This window comes from Lynx rufus, unplaced genomic scaffold, assembly GCF_022079265.1.
Source record: "Lynx rufus isolate CCGP_SWC_20201006 ecotype Redwood Valley unplaced genomic scaffold, mLynRuf1.p SCAF_3, whole genome shotgun sequence".
NCBI classification, from domain to species: domain Eukaryota; kingdom Metazoa; phylum Chordata; class Mammalia; order Carnivora; family Felidae; genus Lynx; species Lynx rufus.
In genome coordinates this window covers 134,037,973-134,063,316 of record NW_025814845.1, presented here as the reverse complement: position 1 = coordinate 134,063,316, position 25,344 = coordinate 134,037,973, and the positions used below count along the sequence as shown (strand labels likewise).

Genomic DNA, 25,344 nt, shown 5'->3' with positions numbered 1-25,344 from the left:
AAAATGAAAAGGGGAAAAAGTGCAAGATTGTTAATAAATCTATGATATAAAACCAAAATACGTTTTCTCCCCCCAGAAAGGTGGCTTTGTTTCATCACAGGAAGAGGATAAAAGCACCCCCGAGTTTCATTCTCCTGGCCGGTTCTGCCACATCCAGTTTGCTCACCTTGTCATCACCAATACAGAGGGAAAAGAACAACAACTTGCTTATATATAATAAAGGAACCCTTTCCTTAGAAAGTTAAAGGACGAGTCAACATAATCTGATTTCAGGGAGGCAGCGCACACACAGGATCTGGTACATCCTGAAACCAGCCTCTTCCTTTAGCACAGAGCAACTGTATTCCAAGAATAAAGCTACCTTGAAAAGCAGTGCATACAACAAAAATTGCACGGAACTTAATCTAGAAATTGTAAAAATTAGAACTGGGATGGGTGAGCATTTCTTGGGCATTAGGTAAAGTAACAGAAATCCACATCCAGAATAAAGGACTAATTTTTAAAGGATGGAAGAAGGAATGTAAAAGAACACTAAAGAAACGCTGCCCACCCTAAGCTGTACTGGTCTGGTTCAATCACAGTTCGCCTTTCCATCCTGCCCACACCGAGGTTTGTCTCCACAATGCTGACAGAATGCCTCTGGCGCCTCTCATCATGCAGCGAGACTGGCACTGAGTCAAAGGAAGAATTGCTGACAATACTGGATCGTGAAGAAATCTCACTGTGACCAGAATCTGAGAAATTATCCACAGTACCACTGGGAGCCAGAGTGTAGCCTGCATGGGAAATAACGACCATATTAATTAGACACCATAGGTTTACAACATAAAACTGAAGTCTACCAAATAGAAGCAAAACCAAAATGCAGGCCAAAGGTACCACCACTGAAGTGAGGGAAAAACCATTTTACTTGTGGAGACTTGGGTGACTGGTAAGGTAAACTTTTACTCAAATGAAATTTAACATGTTTCATGAAAGTTTAAAGAAGAAGAAAAGAAACACTGTTATGTGCACTAGGAAATTTTGCAGAAATCATGGCACTAGTTGACTATTCTTAGCTCCTTTAGGTATAAATACTACTACTATTAGTCTATATAAAAGAAACTAAGAAGAATAAGTATGATCAAGTTTAAAAGTGTTTTTTTAACTGCAAAGTCAGTAATCTTCAATGAAGTTTTTAATTTTTAGAACTTTATGGCAGAGAATATTCAGCTAGAAGTATCTGTCTTACCATTTCAAGTGGACATATAAGAATAATACCTGAAATACCTGAAGAAAATACCTTTGGGTTTTTGCCGTTTTTCAGTATTAATATTATATTGGATGAATCTCAAAGAAGCCAATTGTTTTGAAGGATGTAATGTGCAAAATCTCCAGTTTCTCCCTAGACCATCACTATGTCTAAACAGATGTCCTGAAGGACCCTTAACTCTCCTTTGCTGCTAAAAATAATTTTGACAGCCACAAAGAAAGAGGTGCTTGTCTTGATAATTTTTAATGAAAAAATTCAAATCTTCTTTCTCAGTACTCATTTTTTAAACAATATTACTATAGATCTCACATTACTTAAAATACTGGTTTTATATGATTATGTGTATGCGATGCAGATTTTTCAATGCCACTTACCTGATAAAAAAATTAAATCTAGAACACCTAAATGTTGCTAATTTACCTTCTATAAGTACTTCCCCATCCTTTCAGTAACTTGTTAATTCCTGATTTATTTTTTAAAGGTTGCACAGGTCTTGATGAGATTTAATGCATTCATCTATGAGAAGTCTTTTTTTAGAGGACACTGAAAGTTCTGATGGACAAGATTTACAGCGTTCCCTGAAAAGTCCTCTCAAAAAAACACCTCTAGAAAAATAATCACTTGGGTGGAGCACTTGACGTTTAGAGGAATTCTCCCATTTTCCTTAACTAATAATGAGAAAATTCCTCTCTTTCCCACCCCTAGTCTTTGGTTCTGTAAACCCCACCTATCCCATAGGTCCGTGGAGCATTGTTATTCTTGTTACTGTTCTCACTTCCAAGAGAAGAGGAGGAACTGGTTAAGTCCAACTGCCCGGAGCCAAAAGATCTCAGCTGATTGTCACTGCCACCTAACAACAGGATGAGAAAAGAATTTAGATGTATCCATTTAACAAGGACAGGAGAGACTGATACGCACACAAAATGCATCCATGTCTGAAATATCTAAGAAGTAAAGCTGAAAAGGTATTTGTTATGTCAGTGAAATCTAACAATTTATTCATCTTTTTGGCCTTCCTCTAGAGAAAACTGTCTTAGCCATTTTTTACTGGTTTATACCCATTCGGTTAAAGGGTAGAAAGAGAAAGGAACTTGGAGGGTTATTCAGCAAAAAATTACTATTATTTTAATATAAGAAAGCATCAACATAAAGGAGTGAGTTTGCCTAAAATTTAATCTCTTTGAAAATAAAATAGCAACAAAAAAAAGATAATCAAGACCCGTGTTAATACAATGAAAAAATAAATCAGGAAGATATTAGTTTTCTTATGTTTTTAAAGCTTTCTACTCTGCAGTTAACGTTATATAATTATATTTAGTTAGAACACCTTTTACTATAAAAATCATTTCCACACTTACAATCAATAAAAACCATATATATATGTTTTAAACGGCATTATGTAGTTTAACACTATTTACTATTAAGAAATACCAAAATTCTTCCAAATTTATAAACCAGGGGGGGTGGGGGGGGGAATCCATTGGGCATTATATAGGACATCATTTTAAATGACCCGAACATCAAAAATGACGTGATATATAAATCTGGAATTTATTGCCGCTGAAATGTATAGATTGCTATAAAGGAAAACAGTAAGTAATTTAGTTCTACCTTTCCTTGGAGAACTCTGTGGAGAAGTGGGAGGAGAAGAAAGCTGGGAAGATGCGTTTGATATAGTGTCTTCTGCTTGTTTTTTATGACGCTCCAGACTTCCTTCTTCAGACAAAGAAAGAATTTTCTTTAAAGCTTGTGGAGAGTATATGCCTATAAAAGAAAGAAAGAAATATGTATTTTCATGAGTAAAAAGGAATCACATGAATAAAATCTTTTTGGATGATTTAATATTACATTTAGTTTCAACCTGCTTGTAATATCATCATGGTATAAACAGTAAGCTTACAGAAGGCACACAGTACCTGTAATGTGGTTTCTGACTGGTATCTGCTGGAGTGCTAGAAATAGACTGCTTTTGATATTTTACTTTAGATTCTAAATCTTAATCAACATTCATTCAACAATATGTTGACATCAGACAACAATGAAGAAAAAAAAATGAACAATTTGAAAATATTAGAATTTAGGACAAAAGTGATCAGCTAAGAATATTTATTATTAGAATTCAAGGCTGAGTATTTTGGTGAACTCAAACAGGTATTTTGGTATTACTGGATGTGTTGGCTCAGGAGAAGTGGGAATGATGGGAGAAAACTAACGAGCCAAGAGCTAATCAGAGGTAGTAAGAAAAGTGAATAAAAACGTTCTAGGGAATTCCATGAAGTTAATATTCGATCAAATAAATAGATGCAAGAAAAGCAGAAGTAGACCCATGGAAGTGCCCTGTGTCACAGAAACCACAGGAGACGATTTCAGAAGGGAGTGATCTAGTGCCAAGCATAGGATCAAGAAGGATGAGGGTAGAAGAAAAAGGATTACATATCCCAATATAAGGTGATTTCTCCCCCAAGAAATATTTTTAGAAATGGGGGAGTCACATTAAAATAGTTTACAAAGCCTCTAGTATTCTTATGAGGCACTCTCAATTGCCTTATTTCTGAACGACAAAGAAATACTTGGAAATACCTGGAAATACCTGACACTGCCTCAGTCAATGCTAGTTTTAATGTTCTTAGACTTACCAGGATCCATTAAAAAGGAGGCGGTGAAATTTAACACAGATTTAAGCCTTCATTTCACCTCATGTAAACATCTGATCTTGTTTTATTTTTTTTTTTATTTTTTAATTTTTTTTTTCAACGTTTATTTATTTTTGGGACAGAGAGAGACAGAGCATGAACGGGGGAGGGGCAGAGAGAGAGGGAGACACAGAATCGGAAACAGGCTCCAGGCTCTGAGCCATCAGCCCAGAGCCCGACGCGGGGCTCGAACTCACGGACCGCGAGATCGTGACCTGGCTGAAGTCGGACGCTTAACCGACTGCGCCACCCAGGCGCCCCTGTCTGATCTTGTTTTAATACAGTTACTTAAAGACCACTTTTAAAGCAATATTTATGTATATACATGCAGATATACACAACATGCATGAAAATGTTAGCTACACTAAAGCTGTACGAATAAATAGTTGTGATTTGGGAAAAAATTCCAAGGCCAGCATTATGCAGAGATTAAAAAAGTGCTTTATATTCAGGCACACCTACACATTTGGCTAAAAAGTTATATTTAAGTAAAAGAAAGACTGATAAACTTCCATATAAGAAGGTCAGTGTAAAAGAGGAAATAGAAGTCAGGTTGCAGGGGCTTTAGGAAGATATGAATATTAATAAGATGACGGACAAAGAAACCTGTAATTCAGTTTGTGATAGGGAGAGTAATACAAATACAAATACAAATACAAATACAAATACAAATACAAATACAAATACAAATCAAAGGGGAAATGTCAAGGAAAGATATTCTTTTGTCACTCTTCCCCAAATTCAACAAATGGCATATATGCTGACCAGGAAGAAAGAGCCAAAGATAAAGTATACGAAGGACCTACTGGAAGACTCTTGCCCACCTCATAAGGACAGGGTGTCCCTGGGTAGGAATAGCTCAGTGACCAATACCCTATTTTATCTAAGTAAACTGTACCACAAGGGTTTTTTTTCCCCCCTTTTATTAACATTGTTTCCTTTCACATAAATGTACAAAAAAGAACCCATACATTTTATGAAATATAACTTTGTTGTACTATTTACATAAAGGGACAAAACTAATAGATATATACTAACACTCCCATTTCACACGCCCTCCCCTCCCAATAACAAATGAGCATGATTCAAGGAGACACTCTATAGAATAAACCGTAAACAGTCCCTTCCACTGGTAACAGTAAAATTTAACTTTCTGAACATTAATGTTTTACTAAGAGGTAACAATCAAATAGAGACTCAAGTAAATCAGAGGTATTCAAGATAAGGATTTTTTCCTAATCTGAAAAACATGACACCAAATAGCCTCAAAAGAGGGTATGATTTGAATCACCTACCAAAAGGTGGGAGATCCTTTACGGGTACTTTCTTTCGCGAGGGATAAAGGGACACAGCAGGAACCTGCAGTCCTTGGTTGATTTTATGTGGTGGCGGTGGCTGTTGGGGCTGTGGCTGGGCTTGTGCTTTCTGTTGCGACCCTGCCCTTGGAGCCACTGGGGAGGTCTCAGACTTGACCGGCTTTTTGTCACCAGGATTCTTAGGCACTGTTAATTGTTTGGTTTAAAAACAGAACAAGAAATTTCAGAAGTTAGTAGCTATATACAAGTTCAGAACTGCATAAGCATTTTCTACACTTTAGAACACGAAAATGTGTATCATGTCTTTTTCCTGTTATCCACATAAAGGGCAGAAATGGGGGTGGGAGGGAACCCTAGTTACAGAAAATAATATAGGCCTGACAGGACAAAGATATTTACTTTATGAAACTAGCTGTCGCAAATGATGATTATACTATTAAATACCACATTAAAAATAAAAGTAGAAAAATGTGGAGAGTTCAATATGCTGTGTGTATGTATATAAAAAGCAGAAATATATGATAAAATCTACAACAGGAAAATTATTAGGATTACTTTTCAAAATGGAGCTCAAAATTCCTTGACATGTATGAGCTTAGTTTTTATTTAATAAATGGTATTAACTGTAATCTTTTCACTCTTAAATTCTCTCCTATGGGTAAAATTATCTATGTTAGCCAATAGCAACCAATACAGCTTGAATATTAGACTGATTATATAATTCCATGGCATATAGAAGACAATGTGAATAGGACAATTAAAAATGCTGTATGTATAACGTATTAACATTCAAAACAACTCAATGACACAGATGTACTTCCTCCATTTACACGTAAAGAAGCTAAGGATTAGGGAGCTCAAGTTAGTTGCCTAACGGGACGTTGCTATCTGGAGAAACAAACAGGATTTGAACTCAAACCAATCTGACTCCAGAGGACAAGCTCTTTGGTGTCCTGGGAAAATCTAGTAACTTGAATCTTTTCAACTCATCTAACATTTAAATTCTATCAAGGGTATCTTCAAACCTGTCCATAAAAGACCCGAAAGTGTCCTAAATGGAAAATGCCTCAATCTTACACGAATGCAGATGCAAACAAGCATAAAACTGCCCCCATTTCTAGCCTGGTCAGATTTTTGAAGGCTGGGAAACGACACGTTAGGCTGCGTTTGGTACCGTGCAGCAGAACCACTGCTTCCTGTGCCAGGCCAACTTCCTGCCGGCGCTGTCAGGCTGAGGGTATAAAAGGCAGCAGGTGCACCTAGTCACAGACCCCTCTGACGAGGCAGGCCCTTCACCACTCTCGCCTCTCAGGTTGCCCATCACTTTGGAAGTGTCTTTGCGAGACAACAAAGACACAACGGAAACAGCCGTCCCCCTAAGTCTCTGTGGTCACCCTGCCCAAGCCAAGTGAGTTGGACGGGAGGCCTGGCCTAGGCCAGTACTGCATGGGATCAACGGCAGCATTCAAGGGAGGGGCTGGTATGTTACCAGGATGCTACTGCCCCCTCGGTGCTAAGCCCCACTTGTCGCCGCCCATACCACTGCTCAGGAAACAAATCTGCATTTCAGATTCTGCAGCCGCTTTAAGGAAAAACTCACATGTGTTGGTTGCTGGCTCACACTGCAGTGATAAGGTCTGCAGACTCTCCTCATCCATTTCTAGCTCCAAATTGGACAGGTACTGCTTGACTTTTCGAGCCATTTGGGCATCTTCGTAAAGCTTTTTGGCATTGAGAAAGGAACTACGACGTACCCGCTTTTTATGACCACCTGTCTGAGCAACGTCTAGCACTGTTGCATTTGTACTACCCTGGCTGAGAGACCTGGAAGATGAAAAGGCAGATATGCAGCTCACTCTACCATGGGGTTCCTTTATCTATTTGAAACATGCCAAGACTTACACAAGTATTCTGCGTTCAAAAGATCACATGCCTCATTCTGGTAAGTAAACTGTTACAAGGAAATATAGACTAATATAGATTAAATTTTCTTAAGTTAAAAAAGAATCATACGTACATACATATATATATGTTTCTAGTCCAACTCGGAAATTCTGCTTTTCTCATCTATAGAGCATTCAAGGCAGTTCTTTCATAGAAGCCAGCAAATACTGATTATATATAGGAGCTCATGCAATACACAGTTAAAAATCATGGAGATTTCCATGAAATTTACTTCTCCTAAAGAGGATATTTTACATAAATTTCAATAAAATTAGCTACACTGTTCACAATCGTTTTCTTATTCCTTGAGTGAAAGAGTTTTTGAAGTAATATGGGTCAATCTGTTAATAAAATGATCATGCAAATGTAAACATATATATATATATAGAAACTAGCACATGAATTGTTAAGAATTATGTTTAAAAAGTATCGGTTTATAGAATGAAAACAGTAGTTAGTTGAGCTGTAAAAACTGTAGTTTTAACACCTTGGGGCACTTTTTACATTATATATATTTACTTAAATATCTGTGCAATAGTATTTAAATTGCACAGTTTTTCCTTTTAATGTTCTTCCTCCCGTAACCCCGCATTAGGCTTTCTCCATTTCCAAGTACACAAATCATATTAAAATAAAATCTTTTTGAAGACTGAGAAGTATGCCTGGCCTACAGTTCCCCAGAACAATCATCAACCACTTCACAGCTCTCATGGATCATGACCTCAAAAACAAAAGCCCCAACAGATTAAACGTGAAGTCAGCAAGAGGGTTAAGAGAAAATGCAAAGCATCAGAAAATACAGCAGGTAAGAAAACAATGCAACGAGCAGAATAAGAATTGTGTGTGGGTTTGCAAGGTCTCCACCACTTACCCCAAACTCCTCCATTTCTTCTTCCTGTAAGTGAGAGCCATGGAGATTGAAGCATGGGTGTAGAAAGAGAGACAGAAAGATCACAAGCTCAGAAAGAAAGGACTAGACTTTTGGATAAGCAGTACTAGAAGCTCACAAACATTAAACTGCATAATCACCTCACACACACAACTTTACCCGCAATACTTTTCTGGCTCAAGAGACAGATACGGTTAATTTTTTTGTTCTAAGAACTCCTCTCCTTCACTGGATTAATCATTTTTGACTACACTGCCAACTAAATCCATTGCATGGATACTGAGCCCATATTGTTTGGGTTCTTTACATATTTTAGTTCATACTATCAGTTATGAGTTTTAAGCTCTACAAACCAGTGTTCTGACAAGTAAGGAATAGTTGTGCCTCGTGTCAAAGAAAAATTTCTGCAGGACAAACTGTTTTTTACGGACAGTGAAAAGTGCACCTGAGGCCGAATAAGACATTTATTTCGAATTAGAGCTCAGGGGATTCTCGCCACAACCTAATAAAATTTCTGCCAAGCTACAAATGTAAATATTCAAAAATTTCTCATTTATTAGGAGACCTCTAAACCCAAACTTCTCTAAGCCTACACGTGTTACTGAAGAGGACACACTCACCGAGTCCTGAACATGAGGGCAGGGTCCATGTTAACTGAAGCCATTCGGCCAACATGACGAATTTCTTTTGCAATCATCCTTAGCTTCTCAAAATTGACTAGCCCATCAACTTTTGAGTCATTTCCTATAATTGGCAAAGAAGAAAAAGGGAATCCTATCACATTCATTTATCGTGTGCTTCCACAAGTGAAGACAGAAAATCTACTTTATACTTACCTTCATGAAGGAATGTGAGATCCTTCTTGATAACTGGGAATAGAGGGATTATGGGAGGCTGCAGGTTTTGACTGTTGAGGACATTGCGATATTTTGCCATGTTTCTGGAGGGATCAAACAAGTCCTGGAGATCTTGAAACAGCTTTTCGTATTTATTGGGAAGTTTTTCCCAGGTGGTTCGTAGTCTTGCCACTGGTGCCAAATTTAGGCCACTGAAAGGAAAAAAAGGAAATTAAATGACACATTCTTACGAAACAAAGAAAGTAAAAATAGCATATTGTTTATAAACGTATAATACCTCTGTGTTTATGCTGTATATACATAGCAATTTATGGGATTCATAAGAAACTACTAATAATTCTGGATAATGAGAATTGAAGACAGAAGCAGGGTCAGGGCCAAGGGTTATTACCCTTCAGACCCTTCTAGTCTGTTTATTATGGACAAACAACTGGAATGTGAAGTATCATGAGGGTAGCATCTGTTTTGCAGCTCTGTTTCCATGCACAGAGAAGCGCTTGGCACATAGGAGGCTGGTGATAAAACAGACTGGCCAAGTATCCTACAGGAATAAAAGAAAAGTCCTAACAGTAATGACAATATGATCAAACTCCTAGTGAGAGACAATGATTCATAATCACCGTGAATAGCAATATTGCTAATTGTTTCAGTTTGTAGTGTCTTCCGGCCTCAGTATAAGCACTTACACGGGAAGAAAATGAAAATGAACATTTAGTGGGCATCTGCCTTGTGCCGGCTGACAGAAGTCCACATACATAATATCATTGAATCTACTTGATCCTTCTTTGGGGCACTGTTCCTTTACGAGAAATAAACTGATGTCTAGAGAAATGAAAATAATTTGCCCTAAGTCGCAGAACTAAAAAAAGTAGTGAATATAGCTTTTCTGGGCTCTACATGTAGCTCACCAGAGACTTTAAATTAAGAATCTTTGGATTCCGAGAAAAGGACTTGTTCAATATGATTCAATCAAAAGCTACTACACTTATAGAAATTATACGGTGTTCCTGGACTGATGTGTATTTTTGATCTGCAAACTGAATTGAATCTTAGGACCTGTATGTTCGCTTACCTGATGATTGCAAACATTGAGTTAAAATTCTTGCATTCCCTGCAGTGTAGTGCTATCTTGATGAAATGCTTAATGATCTTCATCCTCTTCAGCTGGTTTGTCTCTCTCAGAATTTCAGATGCTACCCAAAATGTTTCTTGGTTAATTACTTCTTCAAATTTCTTCAGGTTGGCACAGCTCGTTTTTGATTTGAGTTTAAATAAATCATCTATGTATTCAGTAGGTTCAATGTTACGGAAAAGTTCAAAATTCCGCATAGAGAGCTGTGTGGCCACTTCAACAGTACTGAGCTGCAGGAGGGAAATTTGACTCTCCCTCAACAGCTCCTGAGCATCTTCATCTGAACAAAGAGTTTCTGTCTCCATGTTGTTTTTCAAGTAATACCTGTGAAAAACACACAATTCTAAGCCTAAGCAGCAGTCTCATGACATTACTTGAAAGAATGATGCTACTTTGTAGACAACATTTGCAAGAACAGACTGTGAGTGATGGAAAAATTCTCTTGTACAAGGACAGAGAATTCAGCTGCTGCCCCAGTCACCAGCTCATAGAATCACCTATCAGGAAGTCACTGATGGGAGCTAATAAATCACATGTCATTTCATTTGTACCAGTTGTCATGTATTTTTCTCCTGCCCTTCCCTGATTTCCAGATCATTTTATGTATTTTTGCTAAAAGTGACAGAAAATAGCTCAATTTAAAATTTCAGTTTAAATAAGAAAACAGGCTCTAAGGAAGGCAGAAGAGATCAGACACAGGTCATCACCCTGTTTTCCTAGAGAGAGTCTGTAAGTATTAATAGGTAAACATGATCCAATTTGAACCAACTTATTCAAATACCAAAGAAACCTATAAGATACTCCCTTCTATCTGATACTATGAGTACAATAATGCCAAAATAGATTTTTTTTTATGTTCATTTATTTGGGGGGGGGGGGAGCAAGGGGCAGAGAGAGAGAGGGAGACACAGAACCTGAAGCAGGCTCCAGGCTCTGAGCTGTCAGCAAAGAGTCTAATGCAGGGCTCGAACTAATGAACACGAGATCATGACCTGAGCTGAAGTCGGACGCTTAACCTACTGAGCCACCCAGGCGCCCCGATCTTTAACTTTTAAATATCTGGTTTTCACAAAAACCCTACAAGTAAGTGGGGCAGGTATTATTCTTGTCGGATGAGGAAACAGAGGCTCCCAAATATTAATGAGTAGTTACTATCAGTGACAGAGACGAGAACTCATTATTACTCCTTTCTCTTTGTAAACAACTTGTTGAAAATAGAATCCAGATGTTTGCCCTGTGGGGTTGTTTTTTTGGTTTAGTAGAGAGATGTTTTCCTAAGCCAAATTCCATAAAGACAGAAGCAGAATGAGCCCAGTGGGAGTCTTGCCAAACTGGCCTTTTGCATCTTTCACCAAAGCGACCATGACGGAAAACACATACCTTGAGGCCTTCACATCCACAGATTGAACATTCCCAGTTTTGATTACTCATGAAGCCCATGACATGTATTCATATATAATTTTCTTGACTGTGAGCCATGAATCTGCACCTCAATGGAGATTTGTAGAACTCCATCATGGTTACAGATATAGCAATGTGCCTTCAAATGATAATGAGAAAAACTGATCTCCTAAAACAACACTAACTGCTGGTGTCAGGGTTGGAAATAAAGTAAAAGTGAAGAAGAGTAATAAAGTTGTAGTTGATAGCAAGAAAAAGGAAGTTTTGAATGAATTAAATCAGATTTATACTATGGAAAATTCAAGTACAAAAAGAACACTCCATCCAGCAAGAAAAAAAGAAAAAATGTGATTTATGAAACTCCTTTAATATTCAGTGAGTGCAGAATCTAGTCTTTAAATTAGAGCCAAAAGGTAACTGCTTTTTCAACTTTCACCAATTTGTGGTTTGAGGACACACATTACATATTATCAAGGGAAATTCAGGAGACTGACAAAATCAGGTACAATGTTACCCTGTGATAGAAGCACTTATGCAGCAGGAGACCAAGCTCTGAAGCAACCAAAAGTTTGTTCTAGAGCAAGGTATTTTTCACAGTGTAGCACACAATAAAAGGCAGCATTAGCCAGCCACATGGTCATTGATATCTCCATCTAAACAATCGCAGCTGCTAGAAAAGTTGAGTAGGCAGGAGCAATTGACAACAGAATATGATTTAAAAATATGTTTGTGAATGTACACATCCAGGAAAGAGAATCAGTGTTAGCTCTGTGACTTCACCAGCCTGGTGTCCTACAGCCAGTGTAAGAAGTGACTGCTTGTGCCCTGACAGCCAATAACAATATTCAGGTCACAGTGCCCTTCTTTTCAAAAGGGTCTTAAGAGATCCTTGTGAGGGTCAGCAGTCTACTGGGTACATTTCCTTTGATTCACCAATTCTTGCAGAATGGGGTAAGTCTCTCTCGTTTGCAGGGGTACTTACTCATTTTAAAAACCCTTTGAAAGTGTTCATCTCTTAGACTTTGGTGTGGGTTTGAAGAGGGGTTAAAGAAATCCAATAGGACAGATATATTGTATACCTTCCACTCAGCTGAATTCTATCAGCAAGTTTGGAAAGCTGATCTGGGAGTCTTCTTTGTTTGATTACACCCTCAGGTGTGACAGAGACCTCACACAGCGAATACTGATCCGGGGTGGCAGTCACAGCAAACTCCCTGATGGCCTGAATGACTACTTCCTTCGCTGTGGTGTCCTTACTGATCATGATGTATCGGCTTTGCTGATCAGCTTTAAAAACCCTTAACACTTGATCTGGCAAGTCTGGGGGAAAGAAAAGCCATATGTAAGTGGAAAGGATTTTAGCATATGGTAATACAATTAAGTGAAGTAATCAGGAAAACCTCCCTAGAAAAGATAAATGCTAAACTTGCATCTCTCCCTCGTTACAATCCTTCTTCAAAGATTCTATAAGTCAACATACTGATCTGCATGAACATATTTTTCCCCACAGACACCTGAATGATCCACAAATACAAACATCAGTACACAGCAGCAGCACATAAAATTCTCAGGTTGGTAGCAAAAAAGGGAAAAATTTAAATCTAAAGTTCATCTTTATTATATTGAAAATCCCACTAAGCTAATCTAATATATTCCTCTTACTCTATTTATTTAACATGACCTAGTAATAACCGGCATGGTATGTGTTATTATATGAAAGAGAAAAGACGTTCAGAGATTAATTTGCCCAGGATCCTATCAAATTAGTCTGAAGAATAAGAAAGAACTGATTCCAGTGGTTTGAAATTTAAGGCTCATTCTGACTTGGAGCATTTGACACAATCCACGCCAAACCAAGAACATACAGCATTACTATATGTTAGAAGAAAACAGATTACTACAAGAAAACAAAAGCAGCACAGGCGATGCTCACCAGGAGTAGTACTGAAGTCTAAAATGCGATGATGTGACTGCAATAAATCGGGATTACTGGAGGACAAGGTTCCACTGACGGGCAATGCCGTTGGGATGTGCTTGGTCTGCCTTAATCCTACTATGCTGTCATCCTGAGACTGACCAATCCCAATATCACTGAACAAAGAGAAAAATTAGAGAATAAATGATCCACAAGTAAAAAGTTATAACTCATCAATATATAATAGACACAGACCATAAATAAAACATATATGTATAAGACAGCTCATTTAAAGGTACCATTAATAAATTTGGTTGAAAATTCAGTAGCAACTACTGCTTAAGTGTATCTAACTCAACTTATTTTGCTGTTTCTTAAGCATATGTCCCTCTAAAACCTATGCCTCTTTCAGTAGACAAAGAATAATAGTACTCTCTCAGTATTTTCAAGAAAAGATAAGCTCTAGTTACTCCTGGAAATAGATTTAAGAATAAGCACATTAAAAAGAGTGTATTTAGTCTCACTCGACTGGTGATTTATGTATCAGAATGATAAATTATTTTATAATCTGATCTTTAAGAACTGAAGAAACGGAGTAAAACAGAGGAGAAAAATCCAAACTGTCCTAATTTCATTCTCCAGTGTTTCAGAGAAATAAATGAGATCACTATGGAGTCAAATGTAAAGAAACCCCGACACCGGGATTGTTGCTTAATTATACAAAGCATAAAAAAGCAGGGGTCCATGGTAATATTTCTTAGCATCAAAGAAGAGGCAAAGGAAATAATGACTCATTTTTTATTTTTAGTTCTCTACTCAAAATTTCTAGTTAGACATTTAAATTCCCAGAGAAATACTCCTTATTACTGATAGCTACAAACTCATTTACCTTTATAAAACGTGTTACTGTGGACAATTCTTAAAAACATGATTTAATAACATTTAAAAATTTCTAGACTTGAAGGGCACACTATTTCCAAAAAAGACTTTAAAATTAAAATAATAAACATGGACACATACAAAACAACTAGATCATCAGCAAATGGTTATAGTTCTAATTTCTAGAAATTAGAAATGAAGAGAAAGAAAACTCTTTGGTTGGGTGTCCAAGGTGACATAAATAAAATTAAGACATTTAGCATCAGTTAGGTTCTCAGACATTAGAGCCTGATCATAATACCTACTATCTTTAATGGCTATGATAATTAAAAAATATATATATAATAGTATTCTTTATTTTGTGGGGGGGATGGAAATTATAAAGTTAAAGAAACAAGGATAAGATATTTCTTTTAAAGTCGCCAAAAATTAAAGACGATTTTAGTGTAAATTCTTCCAAATTCATAGGTAAGTCCGTGACAAAATCCAATTTCCATTTAAACACATATAGGCATGCACATAAAGATGAGAAATATTAATGTTCTGTGAAACATTAAAACTTTCACATTAGTAGAATTTCATTTCTCAACCACATAAAACCATCTACTGCCAAAAGTATCAGATTATAATCCATGACATAAGACAACTATTATGGGCTCGGGCCAAAGATACAGAGCCAACTGGGTCACGGTGGCCACAAATGGCTAAAAACACTAGAGCTGCCTTCTTAAGAAATGTTTCTCAGCAACATTTTAACACCTAAAATGAAGATCTAATAACTCTTGCCTATATATCTGTTATCCACAGACATGAGGATACTCTCTTGGATTGGAACTACTTTACAGTTAAGACTTAATTCAGAAAAGTCCCTCTCTGAGCATATCTATTGTTCGACCTCTCCAACTCTTCTCATGGTTACTGAAACTGTTTTTTAGCCTTTGTTGATTTTATAGTCTATTGACTTATTCTCTCTTTTCTCAGTATTCATCACTCTTTCTCTACTTACCTGACAACCAGATCTGACTCCTATAATCCTCTTGCCTCACCCTTTTCTTCTCACCCTATTCACATCCCTCTCCCATACCTATCCTTGCCAGTTTGCCACCATCCAGCATCATAACTTCTGTAGTACTGACAGTGTTAGGGGTGGGGAGGGAGGGACACGGCATATCTAGAAAATCTGCCTGATTGGTTAGTTTAATGGCCTTGTTAAAAAAAAAAAAAAATCTTTGTAAAAATCTTTGATTTCTAGGAGAGCAAAATTTAAGTAGTAACTAGTATTAAGTCTATCATACCATATAACAGATCCTACAGTTTACTGAGCCTACTTTAAAAAAAAATTTTTTTGGGGGCGCCTGGGTGGCGCAGTCGGTTAAGCGTCCGACTTCAGCCAGGTCACGATCTCGCGGTCCAGGAGTTCGAGCCCCGCATCAGGCTCTGGGCTGATGGCTCAGAGCCTGGAGCCTGTTTCCGATTCTGTGTCTCCCTCTCTCTCTGCTCCTCCCCCGTTCATGCTCTGTCTCTCTCTGTCCCAAAAATAAATAAACGTTGGAAAAAAAAAAAAAAATTAAAAAAAAAAATTTTTTTTAATGTTTATTTTTGAGAAAGAGGGAGAAAGAGACAAAGCACAAGAGACAAAGCAAAGGGGGAGGGGCAGAGAGAGAGGGAGATGCAGAATCTGAAGCAGGCTCCAGGCTCGGAGCTGTCAGCCCAGAGCCTGACGCAGGGCTTGAACTTGTGAACCACGAGATCATGACCTGAGCCGAAGTCAGACACTTAGCCAACTGAGCCACCCAGGTGCCCCAAGCCTGCTTTTAAATATATTTTTTTCATTTCAGTTGCATTATACACATGAATTATTTCAAATAATTTTTACAATAAAATACTTAAAATGAGACATACATTTCCTTTTAGGTTTACTTATTTCAAGAGAGACAGAGACAGTGCAAGTGGGAGAGGGGCAGAGACAGAGGGAGAGAGAGAGAATCCCAAGCAGGCTTCACTCTAGCTCAACTTGGGGCTTGAATTCACAAAACTGTGAGCTCATGACCTGAGCCAAAACCAAGAGTCAGACACCAGCTTACATTTTCTTAAATACAAATTAAGATGTTTCCTCAGTGTTTAAAAATCAACATATCTTATTATCTTCTTTTCCCTTCTCTAGCTTTTGAATATCTTTTTAAATACATATACAACAAAATTATACATAATATTCTCATACTGTGTTCCTTGCCAATGTCTTGTAGTGTGGATGGCTTATATCCCAGTTCTTCCATGTCACATTTCTATTAATACTTGCCAGGGTCATGCTGACTTTTATTTGACTTTTTTTTTAAGGTTCATGGTCCAATATGACTGTCAGATTGTGTTGTTGTTGTTGTTATTGTGCTGCTAATAATTCTACATTTAAGTAATTCTTTTTGCCCATTTTATATTAAAATTTTTATCAAGAATGGTCATTTTAAAATTCAATTTCTATTTTCTGTAATGCTAACAGGCCTAATCCATCATTTATTTAAAAATTACTCAATATAAACATGCTCTCAAGTCTATAAATAAATCATCATACTCATTGCTTATCCTTAGGACTCTATTGTAGAAGTCTTTTTAAACTGATACAAAACCACCAGTTATTATATTCAGTGGGGACAACACAAGTTTGACTCTCCCATCAATACTATATTTGGACCATATCTCTCCAATCTGTAGATAAAAATTTTTATCTGAAATGGAATTTAAGAAATGTTTGATGTAGTTCTGAATATCTACTGTTCCTCTAGAAGAGCCATTCAATTATCAAAGAAAGAAAATACCTACATATTTTGCAACTTATCTATCATTGTAGCTTGAGGAATATGTAATAAATGCATTTGGTACATCAATGTTATTTAACATTAAAAAAAAAAACTTTGGCTAATGGTAATTGAATTTTATAAAAGATCTCTAGACTAAGAAGGAGATAAAATGAAGAAATAACCAAGCAAACAGGCAAACAAGACTAAAAAAGTGTGACACCTATAACTTTGTCTAGTCTGAGCTCCTGGAATAAATAAGCAGCCAAGAAGAGATTCAACAATATACCTGACATTCTGACTGTCCAGGCAACTGGAAGGAAGGAAAGGAGTTCTGTGCTTGGTTCGTGATATCTTGGAAACAGTTAAATAAATGAAAACAGAGAGGAAAAAAGAAAATGGCAAGGATGAATAGTAGCAACCAAAAGAAGCAATGATTTGGTTGACAAAGGGCAGACAGTGATGGTAGACAAGATATCCAGAAACAAAGAAATGTAGCAAAAACAACTCCAAACCATGGGTGAAACATGAGCAAACACACATGCTTATTTTTTTTTTAAGTACAAATGATTAAAAAAAAAAAAAATGAGGAGATGCTAAACTATCTCTAATAAAGCTTGGGTTGGGCAAGTAAGTGGCAAACATATGAGATTAAAATCATTACTAATATTGCTTCTAAGACAGGTCAGCCATAAAACCTGAGAACATGCGTAAACATCAATTATATCACTACCTTTGCATATCATTTTAACACAATAAAATAACACACAGAAAATTCATACACTTACTTATATGGTTTCTGTGGCAAGATACTGATCCGAGTCTTGTCAAGTATCTTTTTTAGCTTGTTTCTTCCTCCAACAGTGTTAGCTTTACTTTTTTTATTTACTTTTTCAAGTCCTATCACCTGTTCTACATCTACAGCGAGATCTGGAATGGAGTAGCGACTGGCCTTTTTGATGTCTCCAATTTTAGGAAGGTGAGGGGCACCATTTCTTTTCTCTTCTGACAATCTTGTTAGCAGTTCTTTGAATACTAAAATGGAAATAAACACCATAAAACACCCATTATAATAAATCCAAACAATTCAAAGGAAATTGTAGGACTCAGGAACAGGTAACAAGTGTATACTTCAACTATCAAAACTGTAATCCCATGGAAAAATACTACTCCAATGAATGACCACAAGAATCTTCTTTGTTGTGTTGCTCTGTCACTTCCATTCACACTAAGTTAAATACACTCTTTAAAGCTTTAGGTATTTAAAAATAATAGGTATTTAAACATTTATCAATAAAAATAATCTTTATGGTCCTCAAGTTAGATTTTTAGATCTACATACATGCTTACATAATTATCTGTATCTATGCATTTTACTGTAAACATTTTGATTCTTATATTTGAAATATTACTTATAAAAATGACTTTTTTCATGATTAAGACATAAATGTGGGGGGGAAAAAAAAGACCAAAGGTAGACAGATTAAAGTATGCAAAAATACTTACCAAATAAATTGGTTTTCACAGTGATTGATAAATGTGTGTTATTTCTGAGAATTTCCATGGCTTTTGACAGCTGAATATTTTCAAAGTTTTGCCCATTTACTTCTAATATCTAAAAAATAAAATTATGAAATTCATTTCAGTATCCCAACTGATTGAAGAAAAAAAGCACCAATAATCACTCTTCAGTTTGGATTTAGAAATATACCTGATCCCCTCGTTTCAAGCCTGCTTCGGTTGCTTTGCTACCTGAATCTACACTGTCAACAAAGATTCCAAATCCCTTCTCTGAGCCACCAAGTAAGATAAAAGGCAAAGGAGCTTCTCGGGATGGTTTTGTTAATGTCATCAATCTTCTTTTTGCTTTAGCCGCACATGCAATATTTAACAGCCTTAGATGTCCGCCCATTTTCTATAAAAGTTCAGAAAGAGTGGTTTCAAAAATAGGCTGAGTTAAATGAACTTAAAATTGATGACTTTTTTTTCATCAAAAATATTACCTCTCTTTCCAGGTTATTTTCAAATTCTTCTAGAAATCGAGTCATCGCAGGATCTCCTTCAAAGTCATTGAAGTGATTATTCACCCACAATAATACTACCCGTGTAACCTGAAAAATCAATGGTTTTAGCAGGTTTTCTTCTTTTTAGTGCTAAAAATCTGCAATTAAAGTCATTTCAAAAAAGATGCTGAACAATTTACTTAATAACAATGGACAAAATAAACAACAAAAACCCTCACAGCAAGGATTTTATTCATAAGAAAATGACCTTCTGAAATTATGTATATTTATGAGTATAGACTTTTTGTTGTTTTGCTAAGAAGGATTTTGAATCTGTGAAAGATAGTAATTAACTTCTTCTACCTTGTTTACTCTCAAAATATATTTGAAACAGGTCATAATAAAAACAAAGCTATAATAAAACCAAAATAAATTAATATAAGACAAAAGAAGACAGAAACTAAAAAATAACAGTAGAGGGCAGAAGAGACAAAAGGAATGAATAATATTAAGCCTAGAAAGATCTATAAGGGAAAAAGTTATAAAAAGGAAGGAGCTAGCTGGAAGTTATTGGGAATTACATCTTACTTGCTAACATTAAGATTCAGGAGGCTTTTAACACTGCCAATTCTTCAGGAAAAATGAGTAGACTTTTCTTAAACTGCACATGTGTTTTCACAGAGCCCTACACCTCCTTTATACAGACCAACACACACACACACACACACACACACACACACACACACGCATGCACACACAGTTAAAGACTATTTGTGATGTACCCAGCAAGAGGATTGTGACATTCATTAGACTATAAGTTCCATATGCACAACTTTATCTGTTATGTTCTCAGGACATCCTTAAGACTTATTACAAGTCTTAGCATAAAGTGAATTCTCAACAAAATCTTACTAAATGGAGTATAACTGAAACTTTATAAAAGTACTTGTTTTATTTATGAGTTTTATTTTCTAAATTTTAAATAACATACATTTTCCACAGATTTTTTTCTCGAACATCTTAACCTCTAATCAAACCATCTCCCCTTTTAATCAAAGTGAGAAAATTAAGCACATTATTCTAGCAGTAGAGAAACAAAGGTGATGGTATATAGTTAATTTTTAACTACAGTTAAATACTGTTTATAGTTAGTATACACTCAGGAGTCAAGCCTTGATATTTATATTAATTTTTGGTCATTTACGATCACTATTGTCCATTTTTCAAATTTTGGAAACCCTGATCACATCTCCCTTGAAACCATATCTAACACCAACCTTTTAATAAAATTAAAATTCTGCAGCTGAGAAGCCAAGTTAAAAGTCTTAGTAGCCTATTACAGGTTAGAAAACTAAGATTCAGGGGCATCTGGGTGGCTCAGTTGGTTAAGGATCCGACTTCGGCTCAGGTCATGATCTCACAGTTCGTGAGTTTGAGCCCCACGTTGGGCTCTCTGCTGTCAGTGCAAAGCCCACTTCAAATCCTGTCTCCCTCTCTTTGCCCCTCCCCTGCTTGCTCACTTGCTCTCAAAAATAAACATTAAAAGAAAAGAAAAGAAAACAGATTCATAAATCATAAATTGAATATTACCAACTTCCACCACCAACAAACAATTTTTAAAACGTAGGATGTATTTTAATACTTATTAAGTGTACTGAGCCAGGTACTACATAAAGAACTTCACTTCTATTATTCTTGTTCACAATAACCCTAAAAGATGTCGATTATTCATTTTACAAGTCAATAAATGACTGGCAGGAGGGTCAGATGACACCTAAGGTACATGGCAAAGGCAATACTCAAACCAAGTTTTGATGGCTGGAGAGCCTGGCTGAACAAGCCTAGGCTTGTGACTCTCAGAACATGAAATGAAAAGCATTGCTGTCCAAATGATTTCTCTAAGACCACAGAGCTAGCTAGGGGCAGGACCAGCAGTAGAGCTTGGGGGCTTTTCACTGTTGGTCTACTGTTCTGGATTTTCCTACCTGCCTTCCCATGTCTGCCTTATGTAAATCAGACTGTCACATGGGGAAAGGAGAAATGAGTATAGGCTATGATTAACTCTTACACCTCAAAAGGGTATGTAGTTTATCATCCAATCTGGCCTTGAAAGAGCTCTCAAGAGCCGCTAAAGAAGTCTGTTTAGAATTATATTACTGGGGCCTACAGACCAGAAACACGTACAATAAAATGCTGCTCTGGTGCCAATTTAAAAATTGTAACTTTCATCTGGAATACACTGACCATTTGCCCAACAGAGGATGCGGATTCCAATGGAACTCAGGTGTCTCACTTTTTTTTTTTTTTTTTTTGCTTAAAAAGAGCATTCTCTTTTTCCATTAAGAATAACTTGAGGGGTGCCTGGGTGGCTCCGTCAGTTAAGTGTCTGACTTTTGATATTGGCTCAGGTTATGATCTCACAGTCGTGAGATGAAGCCCCAGGTCGGGCTCTGCGCTGAGCATGGAGCCTGGTTGGGTCTGTCTCTCTGTCTCTGTCTCTCTCTCTCCCTGCCCCCCTCCCTCACGCATACTCTCTCAATCTCTCTCTCTCAAAATAAACATTAAAAACTAATTTGAACATAACTGGTGTGACAAATATATATATTAAACTATCTTTAAGGTTATATCTGAACATTTCACATTTAAAAGGCAAACTACGATATATTTTCCAACCTTATCCCTGAGGCTCGGGTCATTAAACCACTCCAATAACTTTTTGCCCACTTCCATTGGGCTAGAAAGAAAAGTCCTGTAGGTCAACAGGAAGTCTTCTATGAATGTTGGATCCACCACTGAATGCTCTTCCACCAAATGCATCGTTAATCTTTCTGAGGTGCCCTGTAACAAAAGGTTTAATCACTATCTCGTACAAATAATATCTATATGGTACCATAATTCCACGTTTTCAACATAAGATGAACTGGGTGGTAATATATATAATAATTTATCAAACTGCTGTTCATCAGGAAGTATAAAGATCTTTTTAACAGCTGGTAACTTTTAAGAGAAATCATACGTAAAAATGGGGGGAGGGATCTTAAGTTCTCATAACTAATGGATAATACAAAAAAAAAAAAAAATCCTTCCCACAAGATGGAGGCAAGTTTATCTTACCTTAATGACGATGTGTCCCTTTCTTGTTCCGGTCCTATCAAGTTCTCGGTGTTCTTTTACCATAACAATTTCCCCTTCCTCCTCAACTTTTTGCATGTTCTTTTCTACTTGGTTGAGAATACGGCAGTAATCTTGCTGGGCTATGCAGACAAACTGGAACAAAATGTAAGTCACATGTTAATGATAAAGTGCTTGCAAGAGATCTAGCAGTACTAATAATTCAGTGTTTTAATTATTTAACACTGACATTTTTCCATGTCTTTCCCATACTCTCTAAATGAATGCAGTAATGAACCTTAATCTGACTTCTCTACTTTTTAATGTATTTCTTCTTTGGTCAAATCAAGTTTCATTTTTATCATATTTATATGTAGTTTATATTAAAAATCCTAACCATTTTAAAAATTAGAAGATAAAATTAAAAGAGTCCTTTTTCATGCCTCTTCTTTGAAGGTGGGATCTTAGGAGGATAAATATAAAAACATAATTACCACTTAGTAGGCTTTACAAGTTAGAAAAGATTTTAAAAGCAACAATTTTAAAATAAAAATGAAAAAAAAGATCAAAATTCAAAGATACCCATGGAATAGATATTATACATTTGCTAATTATATTGATAAGAAATCAGTTTAGAAAGTTCGTTCAAGGGGCGCCTGGGTGGCGCAATCGGTTAAGCGTCCGACTTCAGCCAGGTCACCATCTCGCGGTCCGTGAGTTCGAGCCCCGCATCGGGCTCTGGGCTGATGGCTCGGAGCCTGGAGCCTGTTTCCGATTCTGTGTCTCCCTCTCTCTCTGCCCCTCCCCCGTTCATGCTCTGTCTCTCTCTGTCCCAAAAATAAATAAACGTTGAAAAAAAAAAATTTAAAAAAAAAAAAAAAAAAAAAAAGTTCGTTCAAAAAAGGTCCACAAAACAAGCCACCTACTTGTTAAACTCAAGTCATATTCCTTGTAACTAGTATTAAGGGCAATCCTTGCTCTTAAACAAAAAGTTAAAAATAATATGCATGGCAAGCCATTACTCCTCTGTGACCCCAAATATAAAAAATATTAGGGCTTAGGGCAAACCACTAAATTACATTTCTTAGTAATTTGAAAAGAAAGTGAAAAATGAATTAAAGCACTTATTACACAAATTAACCAGAAGTCAGTGAGGAGGAGACACGAGTTAGAGTATTTACAGTTTTGACTTAATGTTCATGATAGTATATTTATTTTTTTAAAAGATGGAAAACCAAATGTAATAATAATTATCATGAATATGACACCATCATCATCATTTTGTGGTGGCCTTATAGGAACTCTCCATTCACCTTCCTGGTCATCCCATAAAGAAGGTCCTACTATTGTCCCCATTGTACCAACAAAGAAAGAGCTGTACCAACAGCATGCTGATTTGCCCAATGTTTCATAATTACATGCTTGCTAATTAAAAAAATTTTCATGCACATCAAAATCTGGGAATAAAATAGAGCAGTATGTTAATAATTATTATTTCTGAATAATGCAAATTACAAGTGACTCATTTTATTTAATAAATTTTCTATATTTTCCATACTTTCCATACAATCAGTAAAGTTTTTTAAAAGAATAGCAGTGCTTCATACCTGAGCAATAGGTTACAATATTGTTTCTTCCAGAGCTGGTTGATAAAATCTCATTAATTTTTCTATTGGAATCATAAAGTTAAAATTCAAAAGGCATAGGCTTTTCTTATAATTACATATAGTTAAAAAAATTTTTTTTAATTTAAAAACACAATCCATTTCTATAACACTGACCACAGGTGTATACACGTTTTGAAATCTGTGGTCCTTAGTTCCTTGTCTCAAAAATAGTTTATTTTTTTTCTTTTTACAGGGCACCAAAATTGCTCTGTCTCCAAATAATTTTAGGTGATCTTTCTTACACTTATTTAGAGAACACAATTATATCATTTTCTCATTTATCTCCTAAAAAAGAAATACATTCCATAAGTTAAAAGGAGTAAGTAGATAGAGAAAAGAAAATGCTCTTAGGGGCACCTGGGTGGCTCAGTCAGTTAAGTGTCCAACTTGGGCTCAGGTCATGGTCACACGGTTCATTGGTTCAAGCCCGAAGCCAGGCTGTGTGCTGACAGCTTGGAGCCTGGAGCCTGCTTCAGATTCTGTGTCTCCCTCTCACTCTGCCCCTCCCCGACTTGTGCTCTCTCTCTCAAAAATAAATAATAAACATTAAAAAAGAAAGAAAATGATTTTAGAAGAGAAATGTACTAAAATTAATATTGACTGAAGGTTTAAGGAAATTAGAATAAGTTTGATTTGGAATTCTTAAAGCCTAAACTTTTTTTTAATGTTTTTTGTTTGTCTGTTTTTGTGAGAGAGAGAGAGAGAGAGAGAGACAGAGTAGTGAGCAGGAGAAGGGCAGCAAGAGAGGGAGACACAGAATCTGAAGCAGGCTCCAGGCTTTGATATGTCAGCACAGAGCCCAACGGGGGGGCTTGAACCCATGAGCCATGATAACATGACCTGAGTCAAAGTCCAACCAATGCTTAACCCCCTGAGCCATCTAGGCACCCCCTTGAGAGATATTTTTGTCACTTCTGTACCAAACTGAAGTACCATCCAAAAAGAAAATAAAACCCAACTGAATTTCTAATATGGACATACATATCTAAAAAGAGATAAATAATAGGTAAAAACATTTATCTGTATTTTTATTAGCAGATTTATTTTTGCTTTAAGAAGTCTGAAGATATAATAAGAAATTCATACGCAAGACATAATTTTAATTGGTATGATGAAGCCAGCTGAAAAATTGTGAACTATGTACATAATTATTTTGATGAGGTTTTATACTTTTAAATAGCTGTAAGCATATGAAAGTAATGTAAACCTTGGCATTCTGATATAAAATAAAAATGCAAACAAGATTTGGCTTACAAAAGGCCAAAGGCAGCTTACATTGCAGGATTGTTTTTTGGGCACATGATATCACAACTGATATTTAGTAGAAAAATTATAATAGACGATAAAAGGATGAAGTAAAATTAAACGTCAACCATAATACAGTATTGTCAACTTTCCCATGTAACTGCTTTCTCCAAAACTACTTAAATTCAGTGTCATTAGCTCCCATGGTCTCTGGAAAAAGGGAGTCTAACAGGTTTACCTTAAGAAGT

General features: G+C 36.4%; 1 protein-coding gene across 7 annotated transcripts in view; it reads right to left on the bottom strand.

The window, feature by feature from the left end:
• RAPGEF2 (Rap guanine nucleotide exchange factor 2) overlaps nucleotides 1–25,344 on the bottom strand; it is a 249,289-nt gene that overhangs the window by 6,179 nt on the left and 217,766 nt on the right. For 2 of the 7 annotated variants that reach the window (XM_047090522.1, XM_047090526.1), the window contains 17 exons: nucleotides 22,188–22,340; nucleotides 21,747–21,911; nucleotides 19,074–19,181; nucleotides 18,782–18,985; nucleotides 18,577–18,685; nucleotides 17,859–18,105; nucleotides 13,418–13,575; nucleotides 12,564–12,804; nucleotides 10,024–10,407; nucleotides 8,931–9,142; nucleotides 8,715–8,838; nucleotides 8,077–8,100; nucleotides 6,862–7,085; nucleotides 5,241–5,447; nucleotides 2,864–3,016; nucleotides 1,980–2,102; nucleotides 551–776 (listed from right to left, as the gene is read on the bottom strand). In XM_047090522.1, the coding sequence (XP_046946478.1) occupies nucleotides 551–776; nucleotides 1,980–2,102; nucleotides 2,864–3,016; nucleotides 5,241–5,447; nucleotides 6,862–7,085; nucleotides 8,077–8,100; nucleotides 8,715–8,838; nucleotides 8,931–9,142; nucleotides 10,024–10,407; nucleotides 12,564–12,804; nucleotides 13,418–13,575; nucleotides 17,859–18,105; nucleotides 18,577–18,685; nucleotides 18,782–18,985; nucleotides 19,074–19,181; nucleotides 21,747–21,911; nucleotides 22,188–22,340 (3,062 nt within the window). The remainder of the gene's footprint in view (nucleotides 1–550; nucleotides 777–1,979; nucleotides 2,103–2,863; nucleotides 3,017–5,240; nucleotides 5,448–6,861; nucleotides 7,086–8,076; nucleotides 8,101–8,714; nucleotides 8,839–8,930; nucleotides 9,143–10,023; nucleotides 10,408–12,563; nucleotides 12,805–13,417; nucleotides 13,576–17,858; nucleotides 18,106–18,576; nucleotides 18,686–18,781; nucleotides 18,986–19,073; nucleotides 19,182–21,746; nucleotides 21,912–22,187; nucleotides 22,341–25,344) is intronic. The other 5 variants (XM_047090524.1, XM_047090527.1, XM_047090525.1 and 2 more) reach the window with 3 other exon arrangements.